The 22,458-nt window shown below is 41.5% G+C and overlaps 1 protein-coding gene across 6 annotated transcripts in view; it reads left to right on the top strand.

Annotated features, from left to right (window-relative positions):
- Positions 1 to 18,291, top strand: part of ERBIN (erbb2 interacting protein) — a 250,724-nt gene extending 232,433 nt beyond the window's left edge. For 4 of the 6 annotated variants that reach the window (XM_075932365.1, XM_075932362.1, XM_075932363.1 and 1 more), the window contains 6 exons: positions 412 to 555; positions 1,343 to 1,474; positions 6,295 to 6,504; positions 11,853 to 11,945; positions 13,700 to 13,774; positions 15,119 to 18,291. In XM_075932365.1, coding sequence (XP_075788480.1) covers positions 412 to 555; positions 1,343 to 1,474; positions 6,295 to 6,504; positions 11,853 to 11,945; positions 13,700 to 13,774; positions 15,119 to 15,226 — 762 coding nt within the window. In that variant the 3' untranslated portion in view covers positions 15,227 to 18,291. The remainder of the gene's footprint in view (positions 1 to 411; positions 556 to 1,342; positions 1,475 to 6,294; positions 6,505 to 11,852; positions 11,946 to 13,699; positions 13,775 to 15,118) is intronic. The other 2 variants (XM_075932367.1, XM_075932366.1) reach the window with 2 other exon arrangements.
- Positions 18,292 to 22,458: the final 4,167 nt, after the last annotated feature.

The raw sequence follows: 22,458 nt of genomic DNA, 5'->3' as shown, positions 1-22,458 counted from the left end.
AATGGTTCTTCTGAGAATTAGTTTCAGCACAGGTGTATCTTAGCTGTCAGTTTTTCCTTTCTATCAACATACTTATGTGATATGTTGGTAATAATTGAAGTATGATAATTTAGATGAATTAAACATCTATATTGTTTTCCTGAGCACATATACATCTGAATGGCCTTATTTACATGTAATTTTGTATGTATACTGTGTTGGGTTGCATGTTAATTTACCAAAAATACATGTAAATGAAGTGTGTCTGAGGGTTTTTTTTTGTATTTCCCAATGCCAAAGCTAATTCAATTGCATGATATTTATTTTTGCATGATATGAAATCTATGTCTGTATAAGTCTGTGTATAACATGTCCTGTGATTTATGCATGCTGCACTAATCTCTGTGTTAAATCTGTCCCCTCTTTATTCAGAGCATGCTGTCTAGGTCCTTTAATTCCAATTATGCTGCAGTTAGCAGCTTTCACTATGGCAGCTCTAGGGATCTGCATGGCAGCCAGGGTAGTGTTGCCTTGAGTGCTGCAGACAGAAGAGGTTCTGGTGTGCACATTGTTCGTGTGAGTACCTACAATAGGCTACTGCAATATATAAAGGGGGAAAAGGTCATTTGAAATATATATTTAAATAAATCATTAGAATTTTGTCCCTTTATACATGGAAAGCATTGTCAGAATTATAAAAATAGTTTAAACTTGAGTTACAAGTTGGGCACTGAAGCCAAACACTTAATTGCCTTGAGTTCATATACTCTACTTTCTTTACAAGGTAATACAACTTGCAAACCAATTTGTCTAATTGGCTTCCTCAGATAGATGGCTGTAAAGCTATAAGAATGTTTTCTGTTTTGCCCTCCTCTGTAAGCAGAGCTGCTATAGATGATGATCCTTGGCCTCTGAATTTGATATAGGTCTAAAGAGAACCAAATTGGGATTTATCCATTTCTTTTTCAATGTTTGGTAAAGCAAACCTTATCTAAAGATGTTTAGAGGCAATCAAGCAAATTAAGTTGATACATAGTTTGGTAAGAATGATGAAGGAAGCCTCAGCACTGAATAACCTGAAATCTGTTGTTGTTTAAATCTTGTCAACAAGAGACTTGTATTAATCCTTCAAGTCCATGCATTGTTCACCTTTCTTGTGACCCACCTGTGTTATGTGGCTCTAAAACATTCAACAGTTGTAATATTTTTTTAAAGTTGGGGTTAAGCTTTATGGATTTCTGGGTCCCCATGCAAACTCAGGTGATATGATTAGCATTCTTAGAAACTAAAAATAAATGTAAAAATTGAAACATTTTGATGATTTGAGGAAATATTTGCTTACATGTTTCTATCCTGTTTAAAGCATCCCCAGACATGTACCCCAGGAGAGCCATGCCAAGAGGAGGTATTCATTTCAGGACAGCAGAACTATTCATCTGGCACACTTAGTCTCAAAGATGTTCCTCCAGAGAGTATGAAGAAAATAGCTGCACAGGTAATGTGTTATATGCTACGATATTTATGTGTGTCATCCCCCACAAAAATGTACATCTAAAACATAGTAGAGTAAGTTACACTTGGAATTGCTCACTAGTTTTTAAATCTAAAAGACATTTTGATTTTTACCAAAATATTTGTTATGATAATTCATATGACCTTAAAAGAGATCATTCTTCAAATAAGAAATCATGTCATCGGAACAATTCAAAGTGATCTGTTTTTTGTTTTCGTATGGTCAGGGAAAATTAATGGGGAAGGTTTTTAATAATAGATCTCTCAATAACAGAGGGGTTGCATGTGGCACACAGACTCCTGCATGTGGCAGACAAGTTTAGAATGCTAAACAAAGGAGAATGAACTTTTTAAAAAACATGTCCAGATTTATTTACATATAATGAAAAAATTGGGCTAGTAAATTGCTGACACAGGAGAGCAAAAATCTGTATTTGCTTAAGAGGCATAATATAGAATTTGTGGCACGGGATGAAGGACTAATGGAGCTTTAAGCCATCTTTGCACCCTTCTGTTTCTGGGAGATGTTTCCAGTACAACTTAAGTGTCCCAAAGAGCTGAAGTTCTGACAGCTCACTTGGCGCACCCTATGGGTCATAGCGCTGCCCAGAATCTCCTAAGTGTAGCCCCGACTCTCATGCCTCTTCAGCCTTGCCTCCAAAACGTCTCTCTAAGCCCCATCTTGTAAATGGGTCCTTTTTGGGCATCTTTATGGGGGAAATTCTCCTCCAGCTTGTTTGAGACTTTGTAACAGGGCAGGCCTCACCACCAAGAGCGCCTCCTGCTGGTCACTTAGGAAATTAGCATTTTTTGTGTTGACGTGCCCCCTTCTGGTTGGTGACTCACCTAGGCTACATCTAGACTGGCCACAAATTCCGGAAAAGGGATGCAAATCAGGCAAGTCAGCATAGGGAAATCCGCGGGGGATTTAAATATCCCCCGCGGATTTAAATAAACATGTCCGCCGCTTTTTTTCCGGCTTGGGGAAAAGCCGGAAAAAAAGCGTCTAGACTGGCGCGATCCTCCGGAATAAAGCCCTTTTCCGGAGGATCTCTTATTCCTACTTTTAAGTAGGAATAAGAGATCCTCCGGAAAAGGGCTTTATTCCGGAGGATCGCGCCAGTCTAGACGTTTTCCCCAAGCCGGAAAAAAAGCGGCGGACATGTTTATTTAAATCCCCCGCAGATTTCCCTATGCTGACTTACCTGATTTGCATCCCTTTTCCGGAATTTGTGGCCAGTCTAGACGTAGCCCCAGTGTTTTATAGTTATTCTCCACCACTCTAGGTCCGGGCCCACATCTCTCCCAGACTGTGGTGCCCCTCCTACCTGGATACTATTTGACTGCAGTGCCCCCGCACTCGAGTCCTTCTCTTCTGGAGACCCTCCATCCCTCTATATCCATCTTGCCTCAGTGATCTGCTGCCAGTCTTCTTCTAGGCCCGGTCACAAGGGCAAACTGCAGTCTGAAATGGCCCCTCATCACTGGCAGATGAGTGTGGACCTGCTGCTTTTGCCTATCCTGACTTGTCTCCCCATTGCCCTTGTACCCTAAGGCCTTGCTTCAGGCCCTGCAGCCTGGGAGTTTGCCTTGCCAGAGCTTCCCCAGCCCAGCTTTACTCTCCCCAGCTGTGTTTCTAAATCAGGAAGCCTCTAGCTTCCCTAGCAGCAAGGTCCCTCTTGTTCCCCAGTCAGAGCAAGAGTGAGTCTCACTCTTTCTCCTTCCTGGAGCCCTTATTTATACAGCCCACAGCTGGGCCCTAATTGGCAGCTGTCTGCTGCAGCTGCTTGCTCCATGGCTCCAGCCCTCATGCAGGGCTGGGTTTTAACCCCTTAAAGGGTCAGTGTGGGGGCAGACTTGTATGGCCCCTTTATGGCATATAAAGGGACCAGAGTGGGGGGTGAAGACCTCATCCTAGTACTGCAGAGATTTACAGTGTACTTGAAATTTGTGTACTTTGAAATTTGGATAAAAATATTTCTGAAAGATAGATAAATCTCAAAACATATAATAATAAAAACTTTTAAGCTTTTATCCTAAATTACACAGACAAAAAAAAGTGCATCAAGTAGTTAGAAGTTACAAAATAATTTAATAACTGATTTTTCTCTCCAGATGTTAATGATAAGGTTCTCTTTTTTGCCCAACTCAGTTTGGTACTGGCAATCCTTCCTTTCCAAAGTGACACAGCAACCCGAATAGCGTTTTTAAAACAAATTGTTTAATTTTAAGAATAGAGACAAAACAGAAAAAAGGGGTTTGTAACACAATCAATGGTTTACTTGTGTATCTGTCTCACTTAGTCTTAGGCAGGCCTATCTTACTGCAGACATCTCAGCCCCTGGGATCTGGGTTCACCTTATCTCAAAACCTCATCTTACCCCTTGTATTCCTGTACCTTTCAAGTAGGCTATCCAGGGAATCAGACTGAGCCCTCAAAGGGATTGGTATTTGATAGTGTCAGGTACTGGCAGAGTAGCTGTTAAAAGGTCTCCTTTTTCGCATGTTGTGGCTATCCCATCATTAACCCTTTATATGCATACAGTAAACATCACAGTAATAAACTGGCAAGATAGTCATAAAATATTACAGAAAGCTTCCACTTTCTTCATGGTGACAGTAGCACTACCTTATGCAGTACATCTGTTGCCTGTGTGTTCAGAGTTGCATTTACTTAATATGTGCAAAAATAAGTTTCAGTTCAGGACTTGAATATTTTGTACAATATAGATAAATGGAAGTGAGCTGGATTGTCAATAATTTATTAGCTTCCAGTAACTGCATTTGTGCAAATCCATTTAAGGCAGTAAGGTTGCACAATTGTAATCGGGCAGATTTTGGCTTTTATAAACTTTTATTATTGGTATGATGTAGAAGGAAAAATCTTAACTTTTTTCTCAGTTATGTTTTAATTTTTATAGCTGGTAGTTTAGGGGAAAAAACCTATTTTTACTTGTAAACCTAACCAATTTTTTAGGTAAATAAATTAAACAATATCTGTTAAACCCCAGATGGCTATTTTTCAGAATCACATTACAAAGTAGAACCTCACTTTACTCAGAACAGTAATGAGATACAGAAGACAATTGACAGCATGACTAGAAACTGAAATTTTCCTACATACTTATTTCAGTTATTTGCAAGTTAGAGAAAATAAAACTTTATTAGTATTTGGGTATGCTAGTATGGTATATCTGACACACAAATTCAGGATAGGTGTGGTGATTACTAGAAAAATTGAAGATGATGGTGGTTTTGGACTGGGAGATTGAGTTACAAGAGATACCACAATATTAGGGTACTGAGTACATGTAGTAGGCTTTTTTTGTGGGGGGAGCGAAGGGTAAGAAGATGTTCTTGTCCATGAACATTGTGCTCCAGTACAAATTAATCACCTAGAAGTCCTTCAGTAAAAAGTTTTGCTGTGTATAGCTGCAACTTTAGTGAATTAATTTTAATTAGATAGTTACAGATACTTCTGTCCGGCACTAATCACTTTAGTGTCTGCCGTATCGAATCAATAGATAAAGTCAAACCAGAGAACAATATATACGGGAAAGATTCTCACCATAGTTTTGAAATTAAGATTTCATAAAATCTTTAGTTGTGAGATCTTTAGTGGAAGAGATTTGCCATGTTAAGTGGTAGTGGAAAACATACCCAACAGTGACATAATTAGAATTTACTAAATAAACATTTTGTCTTAGCAGTCACACCCCTGTAGCATTATTAAATTTCTTGTGTATGAGTAATTCAGAGTTACAATTGATATGCACATTTTGTGAATAAAAAAAGAAATAATACATAATTTCACAGTGTAAACCAACCTCTGATACTGTTATAACAGTGGTTCTCAAACTTTTTGATCCACAGCCCACTCCGCTCAGTGCAAACCTTTCTATGGACCACCTGCCAACCATCTATGATAAGAAATTGGATGTAGGAGGGGGTGGGGGTGTGAGGTCTAGGTGGGAGGGAGGTTTCAGCAGTGGGATGGGGATGAGGGGGTCTGGCCGGGAGGTTGGGTGCAAGAACGTGGTCTCGGTGGGAGGGGTATCTGTGAAGGGACTGGGGGTAGGGGACTGGGCATGAAGAGGTTAGGGGGGCCCCTTTCCTGAGTCTGTGTATCATGCTGCTTCCAGGCACTGCTCCCTGCTGCTCCCATTGACCATGATTTCAGCTAAGGAGTGAGGAAAGCCTCTAGACAAATAGTTTCCTGCATTGCTGTTCCCCAGCAGGGGGGTAGGGAGTGTCAGTGCATGGAGTCACTTCCTCCCCTCACAAGATAGATCCAGCCTGTGAGGCTTGTTCCTCCCTTCCATTTCCCCCTTCCACACAGCAGTAAGCTGGCACTGGCACTTCAACCTCATGGGGGCAGGGGAGGACTGGAGCACTAGTGCAGACTCCCCGCTGTAGGGGGGTGGGGCCAAGCCTGAGGCCCATCTGCAAGATGCTCACAGACTACACTTTGAGAACAACTGTGTTAGAGATATCACCAAAAACATGGGTTGGAAAGAATTACATTAAAACAAGTGTTAAAAAAGCTCGAGGAAGCAACTTACTCTATTCTGTTCCAGCAGATAAGAATTCAAGTTAGCTTTGCTTTACATGCTTATCTTCTTCATAAGTTATTACTGATAATTATAATAAAAATATAGTGGCATATGTTTAAAACTGAGGTTTAGTAATGCTCACAAAAATGCTATGACTAGTTACTATGAAAAATATTGAAATAATTGAATAAAAATTGAAGATTCATGTTATAAAATATTATGATTTAAAGATTATTCATGTTTTATTCAGATACCTTTGACAAATGGGCAGATGTGCCAGCCTCCCAGGCCTCAGGCAAACTATAGTCAAGTCCAACATCCCCCTCCCCAAGCATCTGTGGCAAGACATCCCTCTAGAGAGCAATTAATTGATTATCTGATGCTGAAAGTTGCCCATCAGCCTCCCTATACTCAGTCCCAGTACTCTCCCAGGCAAGGCCATGAGATGGCAAGGCAAGAGGTAAGAATAAAAAATAATATTAAAGTCAAGAGGAAAGCTTTTTAATAAGCATTTGTTTGAATATATGATTTCTGTGTTGTTGGTAGCCATAAGTGCAAGATGGTATTATTTTATTTACCTCTACTATTACTATTACAACTAAATGGAAGGTGACAGAAATAGCTTAGGAATTTAACTCCAGCAAGAGAGCATTGTAGCTCATTGAAATTTAAGAGTGGAATTTACTCTTAAAAGTAAAATGGTTGCCTGAAATCATACCTGCAGTTTGACAGCTCCAGATCACCAACATCAGGACCAGTATTGCCTACCCTACAAGTAATAGGAGGGTGGAAAGAATAAACCACACCTTTGGTTACATGCATAAGATACCTTTTCGATTTCCCATGTAGATTCCTCACCCCCAATAAATAATTCTGACAGGGAGGCGAAGGGAAACAATGAGAGGTCAAGTTGCTCAGAAGCTACTGGGTGCCATTGAGCTCAGTGAGTGTGAGGGTGCAAGGCCACATGAGGATAGAGGAAAGAGTGGGTATAGGAATACATCGGGACAGGAACAGATGTGCCTGACTGAATGAGAGAAGCTAGCAATTAGCCAGGGTCTGCATGGTGAGGATCCCCAATTCCCTAACAATTCCTTTCACCATTTCCCCCCAAAACAGCCTGTTTCATATTTCTCCCTCGCACATACCCAGCAATCCTACAGGTTCACTCTCAGACTCACTGCCAGCAATTACTTCCCTCTCCCTCAGCTCTTCTGTTACCCCTGACTCCCTGAATCCTCTGCACTGCTTCTGTGGGATGCAGGAAATAGATTTTTGAATTATTACATAGTTTGGTATTAATATATCTAGTAAGAAATGTGTTTGTCAAAAAAAACATTTCCTGAATCTTTTTTGTGGTCTGTATTGTTACAGACATACTTTCTGATAGGTATTTTGAATTAAATTACCAAAATAATTGAAATTGATATTATTTTGACAAATGTACAATTTTGAAGAATTTTTTTGGCACAGAATTTTTACTATTTTGGTGGATAATGCTATCAATAGTACCTTTTGTCATATTTGTATATAACACCAACTAGCTGTTCATTACTCACCGTATGAGATTATTTTTGAAACCCGTACATGCTTGCTTCCTTGTGAAGTGACTTTCAGGCAACAAGAACATATAAGGCCTTCCACATCTACACATGTTAGTGATGCAGCAGTCTTTTATTAATGACCTGAAGTCAACATTCCAAAAATGGAGGAACAGATGAGCTTAGAAGCAAGCGGAGGCACAAGATGTTAGGGGCAGAAAAGAGAATTCTCTGTTGGTCCCTGAAGAAGAAACATATGCAACTAGAGAAAGCATCTAGGAAATAATTGCAGGTTTGCAAATAGCTGTAATTCTTATAGAAATCAAAGGATTTACTGGAACCCTTCAAATATCAACTTCAGCGAAGGCAGGCAGGACTTAACTTTTTCCTAGTCCCTTCCTCCTTCCCTCTTGAAGACATTATAACACCCTTTACTCCTTCTCCCTCCCCCCACAAAAAAAACCACAACACTGAGATGAAGGTATAGTACCACATATTAGGGAAAGTGCTATCTGCCCTGATAATTGCATTATATAATAGAAGAGAAAACTAGTTGAAACTTTAAAAGCATTATTCTGCCTCAGTTGGTAGCTCCTTATTCTAGGAATACCAGTAGATGATAATTCAGAGCTAAGTTTCCCTGTAGGATGGAAAGTTCCTGATTTCTGGAGCCTCTTTCCAGTCACCTGCTCCTATCTCCTGATATTACTGGGAGAGCAATATTGGGAGAGAGTCATGTGGGGGAGTGGCTGTATACCATGTTGCTATATTTAACATCTTGGACGGGGTGGACAAAAGCCACTCAGCAGGCTGGATGCGGCCCAGCTAGGGCTTGGATCTGGCTCATGCTGCTGTTCCAGGCCCTGCCCCTTAACTTGTTGCATAGGCACTGGAGCTGCGTGAGCCCTTCTAACTGCTTCTATTTGAAGGGCTCGCACCTTCCCCACGCCTGTCAGGCAACACGTTGCCTGGCAGCTGTGGGGAAGGCACAAGGCCTTTAAATAAAACAAGATAAAAAGATTGGCAGCTCCTGCCCCCCACTGCTGGTATGTTCCCTGGGAGCCATGTGTAAGCCCTTTTAACTGCGTCTATTTAAATGGCTCACACTTTCCCCACAGCTGCCAGGCAACGCCTTCTCTGGGGCTGTTGGCTGCCAGCCATGGGGAAGGTCTGAGCCCTTGAAATAGAAGCAGTTGAAAGGGCTTGAGTGTCCCTGGCTCACAGGAAACGCACTAGCAGCGGGGCTGGGAGCCCTTTTAACTATTTCTATTTAAAGGGTTTGCACCTCCCAGACAGCTGCGGGGTCGCAACTCCGGCCCCACAATAGCCCGTTGCCAGAGAGCCAGGGACACATGAGCCCTTTCAATTGCTTCTATTTCAAGGGCTCAGGCCTTCTCCATGGCTTGCAGGCAACAGCCCAAGAGAAGGCGTGAGCCTTTTAAATAGAAGCAGTTGAAAGGGCTGACTTGTCCCTGGCTCCCAGGCAACCCACTAGCAGCAAGCAGGGAGCAGCGAGCCCTTTACATAGCAGGAATTGAAAAGGCTTGTAGCTCCCATCTCTAGTTAATGTGATGCCTGGGAGCTGCAGAGAAGGCGCGAGCCCTTTCAACTGCTATTTAAAGGCTCTGCTCCTTCCACTCGAGGTCTGTGACCACTTAAAAAGAAATTTAAGTGGCCCCCGCTCAAAAATTATTGCCCATGCCTAGTCTTGGAGGACTGCTCTAGGACATTGAAATTCGCAGAGATTGGTAGGCGTCCTCTAAGATTTGACCGTGGAGCTATCACTTAGAGCCGTGGTCCCCAACACGGTGCCCACGGGCGCCATGGAGCCCGCGGGGGCATTTCAATGCGCCCGCTAGGTGCTCGGGGCTGGCCTGGCCCCGGGCACATGGCGCACGGGCGCTTGGCGGGGGGAGCGCGCTTGGCGGGGGGAGCGCCGGGCGCCAGTCCTGGGCACGCGGCGGGGGGGAGCGCGTGGTGGGAGGAGCGCCGGCCCCGGGCGCGTGGCGGGAGGGGGGGAGCGTCGGCCCCGGGCACTCGGCGGGAGGGGGGGAGTGCCGACCCCGGGTGCGTGGCACTCGGCGGGGCGGGGGGGAGCGCCGGGCGCACAGCACTCGGCGGGAGGGGGGGAGTGCCGGCCCCGGGCACTCGGCGGGGGGGGGGGGGGGGAGTGCCGGCCCCGGGCGCGCGGCACTGGGCGGGCGGGGGAGCGCCGGGCACGCGGCACTCGGCGGGGGGAGCGCCGGCCCCGGGCGCGCGGCCCTTGGAGGGGGCCCTGCCCCCGGGCGCGCGGCTATGGGGGGGCCCACCCAGGGGCGCGCGGCAAGGGGGGGGCCGCCCCCGGGCGCGCTAGTGTCCCCGCCCCCTGGCGCCCGGCGGGCAAACAGCCACGCCCCCTGGCGCCCGACAACCTCAAAAGGTTGGGGACCACTGACTTAGAGCATAGGCCCAGTTTGCCCACAACCACTAAGATACGGCAAGAGCACAAGGCAGTATTTTGTATAGAGTGGTGGTACGTAGGCAGTAATTATTTCTAGTCATATTCCTGTGACCAGAAATGGATTGGAGATCAAGCTTTGCCTAGTATAAATTGTGGGAACCTGGGAAAAATGGGATTATGTGGGAGTGAGGGAGCCAGCAAGAGAGGAGAGATGGTATTATTTGTGGTGGGAAACTCAAAGCAAGAGCCAGAATGGGGAGTTCAATTGGCATGAGCCAGGAAGAAAGAGGGGAGTAAGCTTATATAGAAGAGAGAGCACCTATTTTCCACGTGTGCAGATTAGCTTAATCAGTTGGCGTATAGCTCCATTTTTCTGCACTAACAGCCTTAAGAAGTGTTGCTATAATTTAACTAAACTAATATACCATAAAACTTGTGTATTATGGCTATGTTTTTATGTTTGAACATGCTGTTACCAGAAATCAAATTTGAGATATTATTATTTCTTTTGAACTGAGCAGTCTCCCACTTGTGGTGTGGCCTAATGGCAGTTCCCTCCTCTTGTGGCACACAGGACCCCATCTCGCAGGCCAGAGCAACCTCTCCTCCCTAGGGTTGCCAGGTGTTCAGTATTCACCCAGACAGTCCGGTATTTGTGGGCTCCATCCAGCAATACCGGACATGTGAAATGTCTGATATTTCCCGTTTCCCTTGGATGGAAGTCCGGCGGGGACAATTTTCCCCTTCCATGTCTGTTGGGGGTAGGGGAGGCGGAGTGTGGAGCGCGGCAGTGTCATAGCGAAGGGGGGCAGGAGGGGACACTTGTTGGGCGCCACACTAGTGGGGCGCTGGGCTGGGGTGGGAGTGGAGCGCACGCTGCTCTGACCCACGTGACCAGCAGAGACCCGGGAGCTGGCCACATGATGCCTCCCTCTACACAATGTGAGCGGAGGCAGCCAAGCTGAGTGGCAGAAACAGCCACTTTAAAAGTAAGATTAATTTACCCAGCCATCCCGTTCTTCCGGGGCCTGGCTCTGCAAAGGGGGGCACTCCTGGCACTGGGGATGCCTGGCTCTGAGGCAGGGGTGAGTGCATTGAAATGGGGGAGGGGGAGGAGTGCTAGGGAAGCCTGGCTCAGGGGGAGGGATGGGTGCATTGGAGGTTAGCGTGTGGCCCCAGACTAGAGGGAGTGGTGCAACTTTTACTTAATAACTGTGGTCTACCCACCCCCCCCCCTTTTTTTTTTGCTTAACAACTTGGGTCTCCCTCCTTTTTTTCCCCCAGACTGCATTTTTTCCCAGTGTTTTTTTTTTTTGGGGGGGGGGGGGGGAGGGGAGATTCAGTATTTTTTATTAAACCAGCTGGAAACCCTACTTCTCCCTCCCCCTCCCCCCCCCCCCACTGTGGCTGGGTTTGAGGAGTCCACCTGGCTAACCAGACCCCAGCCAATTAACCAGTTAGACAATTGCAATTAAACTATGTAACCAGTTAACTTTTTTCCTGCATATTTACATCCCATTAGATACTGTTAATTTGAAGGGTATTATATCACAACATCTGTATGAATATTAATCAGAATTCTGAGAAGTTTACTGTTGTTTTTTGATCATTGACATTTTGGGGATATATTACATGTCTGTTACTGTAATCAGATATTAAAAATAGTAAAAGGAAAAACACTGAGATGGAAGCTAGTAGTTTATCAATGTAAGTCTTTCATTTTTGGCCATCATTCCAGTTATAATATTTAGACGATATAATATAAATAATTAGTATTTCCATTTCTGTGTATCTGAGCTTTCAGTGCAGTCCATTTTACTTTGTTAGATTCGAGTGAGAATTGAAAAAGATCCAGAGCTAGGATTTAGTATATCAGGAGGAGTTGGTGGCAGAGGAAATCCTTTCAGACCTGATGATGATGTGAGTATTTTATATATATATTTATATATATGTTTAAGATTTCTTTTACCTTTAAAACAACTCTTAAAATAGATTTGTTTTGCACACTGTACTTTAAATATAATAACCTGGCAAGTATCACTTTCTTTGTGCTCAAAACAGTATCTCCTAAACACTTGTGAGGTTTTTAATTAGAACTAGAGCATGTATATAGTACTTTTTGTGTTCAAAACACTAAGACTGCGTCTAGACTGGCATGATTTTGCGCAAATACTTTTAATGGAAAAGTTTTTCCGTTAAAAGTATTTCCGCAAAAGCGCATCTAAGTTGGCACGGATGCTTGTGCGCAAAAAGTGCTTTTGCGCAAAAGCATCCGTGGCCAGTCTAGACGCGATTTTGTGCAAGAAAGCCCCGATCGCCATTTTAGCCATCGGTGCTTTTTTGCGCAAAACAGTTCTTCCCAGTCTACACTGGCCTTCTTGCGCAAGAGGGCTTTTTCCCGAGTGGGAGCGTGAAAGTATTTGTGCAAGAAGCACTGATTTTGTACATTACAAAGTCAGTGCTCTTGCGCAAATTCAAGCGGCCAGTGTAGACAGCTGGCAAGTTTTTGCGCAAAAGCAAGAGCTTTTGCGCAAAATCTTGCCAGTCTAGACGCACCCTACGATTTATTACTGAATGACAAAACTAAAGCTGAAAGGCTTAAATAATTTGTCTATTACAGCTATGGAATCAGTGATGAGTAAGATCAGAACTCAGGTTTTCAGTCTGTTCCAATTCACTAGAACACATTACCTTTCCAAATAGTATTGACTGGAACTCAGAAGCAGTATAAACACTGAACCACTTCAGGTCCAAAGAGAGTGCAGTTTAGGGCCCAGCTTCCTGAGAGAGTACTCCCCAGATGGGATCAAACCCCAAAGAATTATATAAGCCCCCTTTAGCAATGAAAGGAAGAATGTGCACACTCTTTGCCCCCCACCCCAGGTAACAATCGCTTACACTGGGTTTGATAGAAAATAAAAATAGTTTTATTAAGTTGAAGCAGTAGGATTTAAGTAGTATTAAGAGAAAGTAGGCAGAGCAAAGTAGGTTACAAATAATCAAAAGAAACAAAACCACTGAAAACCTCAGTGCAAACTTAAACTCACCCTAAAACCTCTTTTCCAGCTGCCACTCTAAACCAGGGCTCTCTTCCCCACCCTGGGGTCTCAGGCTCCTTCCTTCAGGTGCAGCCCAACCAAAAGACCCAGGACTCTCCTTTCCTATTCCTTTTGTTACGGAGTTGAGGCCACTCCCTACCAACCACTGCTCAGACTTAAGGACAAAAGATTGTTTTACAGTGGCTCATCTAGAAGTTGTGGGTAACACTCTCCATGTCTCCCATTCACACATTGAAAACTCACAAATTATTCCCCACTCTCTGTGTCTAATTTTCCACACACAAATGATACATACAACAGAGTAAGATAAACAGAACCAGCAGACCATTACATGAAGATTGATGTGTGACATGAAATAATTCGCTCAAACCACCTTTGAGTTATGTATATTTATGTCCATGAGTCCAGTTCACAAAGCATGGGGGAGAAGGGGGTGCTCCGTCACACTGTGAAAAGATTTTAATCAAAAAAGGCAATGAATCTATTTTTCAGTATTTCACATATTCTTCTGTTTAGTATTGAAAAAAAACAAGAATATTTTAAGTTACAAAGACTTCAAGTTGCTCCAATATCTATGAAGTATTCTTACCCCCTGTTCTCCATTTGTTTTTACAGGGTATATTTGTAACCAGAGTACAGCCTGAAGGACCAGCATCCAAACTGTTGCAGCCTGGAGATAAAATAATTCAGGTAATGTAATTGTAATAGTTCTGTGTAATATACATAGTCCTTGTTTGTATGTTTGTTCTGTCACTCTGTGATGTTCTTTTTTATGGCTAGTAGTGGCAGACTACATTCAGTTTTAGTACTTACTTTTTTTTTTTAATACATAAGTTTAGCGATATATTTTCCAAAAGAAGTCTTAGAAAACCAGTTCAACTCTGAGTATTTTTCTGATATATTAGTATCACAATTACAATGTAGCCTAAAAACAAACAATTTAAAAAAGTAAAATCATGTCGATAGACAGTGTTAAGTTACTTAACATAACATAAAGCCACCTAGAATATAAGTCTGGACATGAGATTTAGCAGCTTCAGGTAAATGATTGCCTGACTTTGCATGAGGTTTAAATAGTTGTGTGCAAATTGAGTATATATATATATATATTTCAAGAAGTTAAATGTTCCCATTGTTGTACTGGCTACATGTTGGGTTGTTTTTTATGAAGGAATTAAGTGTCTGAAAAAGCTGCTTGCATTATTCTGATATCACTGCTAAGAAGTGACCTCTTATTTTGTGAACACTGCACCTGTTATACTGATGAGGACCAAGAAACACCCTTGATTTGGAAAATGAGTCAGTTGGATTTGTACAGAGGGCAGAGCTCACAGAATAACAAAGGTGGATATCCCGGAAAAAATTGTAATTGCTGAAAATGAAGGACAAACCTCAAAGTAGTAAGTAGGTGGCTCCTGAAATACTGCTGAAGAGTCAGAGCTCTTGAGAATGGAGACAGTAACTAATTTGCTTCCTGACAAATGTATATGGGCTGACCCCTGTTAAAAAATAATTAGTATCTGGACCATCAAAGTTGCACAGTAGGTGTAAAATCCTCTCTCCTCCTTCAAAAATAAAAAGTCACCCTTCAAAAGACTTAATCCACCACATTTCTAGATTATAAACTGTGGTGCACAATATTAATCATAATGAGGTATGAGGGTTTTTTTGGGGGGGTACGTTTGTGTTTTTTCTGGGAGAGGGCACTAATGTACTGTTTATTAGCTTTCTCTAGTACAGTCAAACAGAGATGGGATTTATATGCTTTTTCAGTTCTGGTTCCTCCATTTTGAGTAGCTGGAAAATGTGTACCTATTGCTAATCTTGGAGCAAAATTCTTCCAAACACTTACACATGCAGATCATGTCACTTTTTTATTTTAGAATGTAGGATGTTTCTGCCAAACCATCAACACTCAATATGAAAACCTAGAGAGTTTTATTGCTAAAATTAAAGACAACTTCTTGTTAGACTCAAGTCACAAATAACCTGTCGTGGGGACATTATTAATTAAAAATATAATTTCCTCTTTAGGCTAATGGATACAGTTTCATCAACATTGATCATGGACAAGCGGTGTCCTTACTAAAGACTTTTCAGAACACAGTGGAACTCATTATTTTGCGAGAGGTTTCTTCATAAATACTGTGGACAAAGGGGAAAAGCCAACAAGATTCATCAAAAGACTTGTAGGACACTGAATATTTTGATTATTTTTATATATGAAAGAAATTTGAAAAAATATTATCAAAATTTGTACAGTAATGAAATATTGAACTCGTGGTTATGAGGAAAGAACCACTGTATAGAACATACAGAAAACATTTTGAAATGCGTATGGTGAATAACTCTGGTTACCTTTTAAGCATTATAACAATCAAGGATCACTGCTCCAAGAACAAACCTGTGTTGTTTTTGTACAGATGGTAGGTTTATTTTTGGATAATTCATACACATTACTAAACTTTGTGCAAGGCTGTGAGAAGCCTCAGTTGTAGCCAGTGGACAGATGGCAGGGCTGTCTTCCTGTAGCTGTTTATTGCCTTTATTTTTATTCACTGGGTATTAACGTGAAACCACTTCTCTGGATGTGGGCAAGAGATTTGAAATGTTGGCTTTGCTATGTGCATATTGTGTAGATGAATGGGTAGATGGAAGTTGGTGTTGGTTGGGTTAATTTAAAGGCCTAGTGAACAACTGTTTGCCATCAATATCTGGAATCAAGAAGGAAGGAAATATTTGGTTACTCTGGGAGTGTACGTCTACCAATAGAATAATGCAATAAAAAAGTAATGTCTTTTTTAGGAAGACTATAATTACATTTTTGTGAGCTCTTCAGGATTTGTTCCTATCATTATCATTGACTATCCATTTGCTATGTGTGATTCAAGTTCTATTTTTTTCATTGCATACACAATATTTTTTCAACTGTACTATGGAGATATGCCCAGAATTTTCTCTCTGCCATGGAAATCCTCGATTGTGTGTAAATGGTGATACTTCTATCTTCTTTATAATAAGTATTCCATTTTAAACTTATTTATAGATTTTTTTAGAAAAAGAAAACTTAAAATGGCCAGTTTCTAAGATCATGTTGCCTGTAAAACACACAACACACACACACAGTAAATGTGTTAGGAAAAGATTGGAAAAGTAATCTTGATTTTTGTATGGCCTTGCATTGCCTTGTTAAACTAAAAGGAAACAACAATACGCATGGAGCTAGGTAACCAAAGCAAGTTTGTGAAACTGTTGAACAGTGATGGATAATTGCTGTGGGTAACTTTAGAGCAAAAGGATGGAGTACTTTGAACCCACTAGTTTATAACGATATTTCCTAAAGGGCTGTTCCTACAGGTAACATTAAATGTGAAATAGACAATTCAGAGTCATTAAAGGGTTTCTAATTATATTAATGTAATAGTGATTTACCACAGACTGCCTTTGTTCCTTATTACTGTATGAAGTATTTGATTTTACTTTTGTTTGCCAGAAACATTAACTTTCTCTTTTTTTCCCTATGTAATTGAGTAGAGACTGCATAATCTGCAGTAGTAAATAAAACATGGTTGTTATGGACCAGGGAAAAGTGCCATAGAAGACCAATAGCTGTTTTTAATTAGGGCTAATTATTAGCCTATCGTTGGAGCAATATTCATTTGTTGCAATTAATTTTTAATTAACAAATATAAGATAATAGTTTTAAACTGGTAGAAAGTGATTTTTCAATCCATATGTAATAAAATGTTCTTAATGAAGCTAGCTCAAACACCAGCCCACTTTAGTTTTTGGAAAAAATGAGCTGGAACATAAAAGGAATTATACCTAGCTAGCTGGTATAAACAGGCAGTACTTTTTGAATACGTGAACTCCAATATTATTGCACTTCTTTCGAAACTGTTATCTATTGCTTTTTGAACTATGTATAGTTTTAATAATGTTAACTGAAACCCTTTAACAACTCTTTGTATATTTTTTTAGTTGATTTTCAGTAATATTTACATAGGAATTGATTTTTTTTTTAATGTTAGCAGAAGTGTGCTGTATTTTGATAAAATTCACGTTGTGTGCTTTAATCTTTACAGAAAAGAACAAAAACATTGCTATTTAATGGCAGGCTTCAGCGTTCCTTTTTTCTAAGAGTTTTTAATTTCTCTATTTTTTTATTGACAATGCAAAATGATCACATCTTCATTGCTTTTAATCATACTATTTTTAATTACATTCTGCCTTTTAAAGGGAATACATATAGATAAATCCTAATTTAAGTTGATCTGATACATAAACTTTGTGGAGGGAAAAGTCCAAAAACTAGAACTGATTCTTTACTGATCTTGGACTTATTTTAACTTTGTGTACATTATACAGTAGGTATAAATAGTTTAATTAGGGGTTCCGCTGTTGTAAGTGCTGTAATATTTTTCATCAATGTTAACAAATTTTAAACTGTGGGTCAAGTACCTAATTTCTAAAGCTGTCTATTGCAGAAGAATTCTGTTACCAAACCATTTATTTGGCTATGGTATAACTGTAGGAATTTAGTACTTGTGCTAATACTTGGCCAAAGCCTGTCTTCAAAAAGTTAGTAAATTAATCATGAAATAAAATATTAATGGTATTAATTGGTTTACAGAGAAAATATTGGAGAGTTTTTTAAAATGTGCTGAAAATTGATAGGGGTTTAAAAACAAACACCACATATTTTTGGAGAGTAGGAGAGAGAGGGCTATTTAATTAGTCCATCTAAAATACAGGAGGAAGAGAACCATATCTAAGTTATTTAGCCTATATTTTCATACAAAATGAAATCAAATTTATCAACATAAGTGTGGAATTAATAAAGTTTAAATCATCTCCATATTCTTCCATTGTAATTCATTAAAGAATCAGTTCAACTGACATAATGAAATTTCCCGTGTATTTATTATGTAAATATTTTTCTGACTTCCTTTTTTGGACTGGAGTTTAAAAAGTGTGTATATACTTGAAAGGATTATATAAACACAAACAGCAATAAGCAACACACAGAATCAAACCTTTGATTGATTTGCTGTATTACTTTGATTTTTAGAATTATTTCCTTGTCAGTGGCTATGAAACAATGTTTTTATTGATCAGCATTTATCCAACATTCCAAATTTTTGTATATAATTAGATTGTTCTGAGGTAACACACGGAGAATAGATAATAAACTAATGCTCTTTAAAGCTGTGTGTAATAGACTCATTTAATTTTTTTAAAGTTCTTTAGAGTATATTTTTCTGTAGTTTTATATTAACATTTGCATAATGAAGATCTCATCCTTAATCACAATTAATACAGAGTCACATGTATCCAGTAGGACTCTGTGTAACAGCTTAGGAATGTGCTCGAGTGGATCTTGTTGCAGGACTGGGCCAAAATCATGTTGGAACAGCATAACAAGTGGGGTTCAGCAGGGGTCTGTTTTGGGACTGGTTCTATTCAGTATCTTCAATTATTAGATGGCATAGAGAATATGATTATTAAGTTTGCAGATGACACCAAGCTGGTTGCAAGTGCTTTGGAGGATAGGATCAAAATTCAAAATGATATGCAAAAAATAGAGAAATAGTCTGAGGTAAACAGGATGAAGTTTAATAATGACAAATGCGAAGTACTCCACTTAGGAAGAAACAATCAGTTTTACACATACAGAATGGGAAGTGATTGTCTGGGAAGGAGTACTGCTCATAGAGATTTGGGGGTCATAGTGGACCTCAAAGCTAAACAGGAGTCAACAGTGTGACACTGTTGCAAAAAAAAAAAAAAAAAAAAAAAAAAAAAAACCACACACACACCACACCAAACATGATTCTGGGATGCATTAAAAGGAGTATTGTGAGCAAGACACAAGAAGACATTCTTCCTCTCTACTGTGTTGATTAGGCCTCAATTGGAGTATTGGGTCCAGTTCTTCCTTGAGGGTGTCCCTGTGGGTGCTCCACCTTAAGTGTTTGGGTGCCTCAGTGCGCCAGGCCGGAAGATTTCTAGAGTAGTGCTTGTGGATCGCCTGTTCACGCATGCACAATAACCCTCGTGACAGGCAGCTAATGTGCATGTGCAAGCCTCGATCCCCTCAGTTCCTTCTCTGCCACCTCTGGCACTGGTTGGAACTCGCAGTGCACTCTGCATTGAGCTCCTCAATTAGTTAGGTAGCCTTTTTACCTTAGTGTTTAGTCAGACAGCCTTTTAAAACCATTCTCCTTCACTCTGAAGGGAAAAAGAAGATTCTTTGCGTCAAACCATGGAACCACAAATAAGAGGAGGCTCACTACCTACCACTTTCCTCTTGCAGGGATTGCCCCACATGGGCTCTCCCCTTTGTGTTTTTACTCATTTTTGATATTTTTATTCTTTTAATCTTTTATCCGCCTGAAGAGACTATCTACAACATTCTCCTAAGATCCCCCTCACCATCACAGGCATACACAGCAGTGGCCGGTGCGCAGACGCCACATATTTGCTGCTTGAATATTTTCCACCCAGACAGGCGTTCACTTATCTTCGCTGCCTAAGGGGGGAAACACGGAGAACTTCAGAGCGTTCTTCACATAGCCCTGATTGCCGCAATGAATACAGCGAGACAGCTATTTTGCTGGGACAGTGATCTGACCAGACATAATCTCTGGGATTTTCTTGCATCCCCGCTTACAATCTCTCAGCAGCGATGTCAGACAATGTGGCTTCAGCTGCCTCAGCTGTGAGCTCTGCAACCTCTAAACAATCTAAGAAGCTGCATGCAGATGCAAGCAGGGAATCCCCTTCACCCAAGAAAGGGCAATCCCACAATTCCAAGCCAGTTCTGTCCCCTGTGGGAGCTCTGGACAAGAGCTTGCCAGGGCTGTGATCACCCACTGTGCCCCGAGGGTCCCAGGACCTGGCTTCAATGCTGAAACAGGCTAGCAAGCCTGAGCATCTTGTGGCACAAAAACTCAAGATAGCCACGGCACCGCCTATGCAGACCTCATGCTCTGCTGATTTTCCGGAAAAACTGGCCAGTCTAGACACAGCCAACCAGAGCCATGGCTGTATCAACTGCATACATCCGGGGCATTCCTCTGTTAGCTATTTGTAAATCCATACTTTCGTGACCCACTATGCGCTCAACACATACCCCTCTAGGGCAGCCCTATTCAGAACTCCATCCTGATGGCTGTCCATAAAGACACGATGCCAACCGAAGCACTCACCTCTAATGGACACACTACTTATAGTCACCTAAGGTGGAACACCCACAGGGACATCCTCAAAGAAGAAGAAAGGATTACTCACCCTCTGCAGTAACTGAAGTTCTTTGAGATGGGTGTCCCTGTGGGTGCTCCATTACCTGCCCTTCCTCCCCTCTGCTTTGGGACATCCTCTCATGTGCCTACTGGGACAAAGGGGATTTGGGCTTGCGCATGCACATTATCTGTGAGGGTTATTGCTCATGCGCCAACAGGCTATCCACAAGCATTGCTTTAGAAATCTTCTGGCTGGGCGTGCTGAGGTGCCTACACGCCTAAGGTGGCCCACCCACTGGGACACCCATCTGGAAGAACATGAGTTACTGCAAAGGGTGAGTAACCCTCTCTTCCGGGCAGCACATTTCAAGAAAGATATGGAGAAATTGGAGAAGGTCCAGAGTTGGAGCAACTAAAATGATTAAAGGTCTAGAAAACATGACCTATGGAGGGAAGACTGAAAGAATTAGGCTTGTTTAGTTTAGAAAATGAAGACAGAGGGGACATGATAGTGGTTTTCAAGTATGTAAAAGGGTGTTAGAAGGAGGAAGGAGAAAAAAAATGTTCTTAGCCTCTGAGAGGACAAGAAGCAATGGGCTTAACCTGCAGCAGGGGAGCTTTAGGTTGGACATAAGGAAAAACTTCCTAACTGTCAACGTGGTTAAACACTGGCTAAATTGGCTAGATAGGGTGTGGAGTCTCCATCACTGGAGATATTTAAGAGTAGGTTAGAGAGACATCTATCAGGGATGATCTAGACAGTTTCTGGTCCAGCAGTGAGGGCAGGGGACTGGACTTGATGACCCCTTGAGGTTAGGGATGTAAGCAACTAATTGACTAGTCACTCCTCCCCCCCCCCCCTTGTTATCAGAAAGAGGCAGCAAGGGGAGAGGAGAGGAGAGGGTGCTGAGGGGAGCCAGCCACCTTGGAAATGTACTCAGAGTCCCCCACTGGCACAGGCTCCATGCATCATTTCAATCTTTGAAATGCACAAGAGCCTCTATTGGAGCTCTTGTACATTTCAAAGGCAAAACGCAGCATGGCACTTCCACCTTTGAACTGTAGCAAAAGCCAGGCCAGCTCTTGCTACTTTTCAGAGTGGAAGTGCCCTTATCAACTAATCGAACAGTTGATGGAAATTCCATCGACTATTTGATTAGTTGGTTAATCTAATTTTAACATTCCTATTTGATGTCCCTTCTAGTTCTCTCTGATTCTAAAATATGTAAAGACACTTAAAGGTAATTCTTTATAGATATTTGTACAAAAAAATACTAGCACCATTTGGAGCTCTAAACATGAATTGTGGCTATGTCCATTGTTTCATTGAGGCTATAATTTCCCTTTCATATACAGAAACTAAGAGAAATTAAGACAGTTGGAAATTTGCTCTATCTTGAAACCAATGGGAAAAGCATTGTAATTTGAACAAGCATTGTAATTTGAATAAATGGCTTATCATTTATTAAAAATGCAGGTAGGTAAATTAGGTCTTGTTTCCACTTGGGTTTGTTTTATTGCTAGGGAATGTCTGGGAATCTCAGAAGAACTTGGATAACCAACTGTTCCTATCACTGAGCTAGGAGATACCTCAAATCTGACTACTCTGGCTTCAACAATTTCTCTCCTGTCATCCATTTCCAACCTTTGACAAACAGAGGCTGGGGACACCATTCCTACCAGTTTTGGCTAATAAGTATTGATGGACCTAACCTCCATGAATTTATCCAGCTCTTTCTTGAACCCTGTTAAATTTCTGGTCTTCACAACCTCCTCTGGCAAGGAGTTCCACACAGTTTTTAAGACTTATTTGCTTTTTCATGGGGCTTTGTGGGGGCGGATCCACTTCCTGTGCATTAGGACTGGTTTGTTCCAGTTACTCAGCAGTTTACCTTTTCTTCAGCAACTTTTCAAATCCTTCACCTCTATTTATCTTAGCTTTCTTGGCATCTGTGCATATTGTCCCCATCTGTGGTTGTGTTGTGCTTTCCAGACTGGAGATTGGTTTCCAAAAACAAGGGCATTCTTGTCATCCATAGCTATTTCCATTAGCTGGGAGTTAAACTTACCTTACAATATATGATCAGGTGCCACATCAAGGCCTTACAAAGATCAATATAGGTTGAACTT

The sequence above is a fragment of the Pelodiscus sinensis genome, chromosome 6, assembly GCF_049634645.1.
Source record: "Pelodiscus sinensis isolate JC-2024 chromosome 6, ASM4963464v1, whole genome shotgun sequence".
Lineage (NCBI taxonomy): Eukaryota > Metazoa > Chordata > Testudines > Trionychidae > Pelodiscus > Pelodiscus sinensis.
Note: the sequence above shows the minus strand (reverse complement) of the source record. Positions and strands in the feature narration are given on the sequence as shown.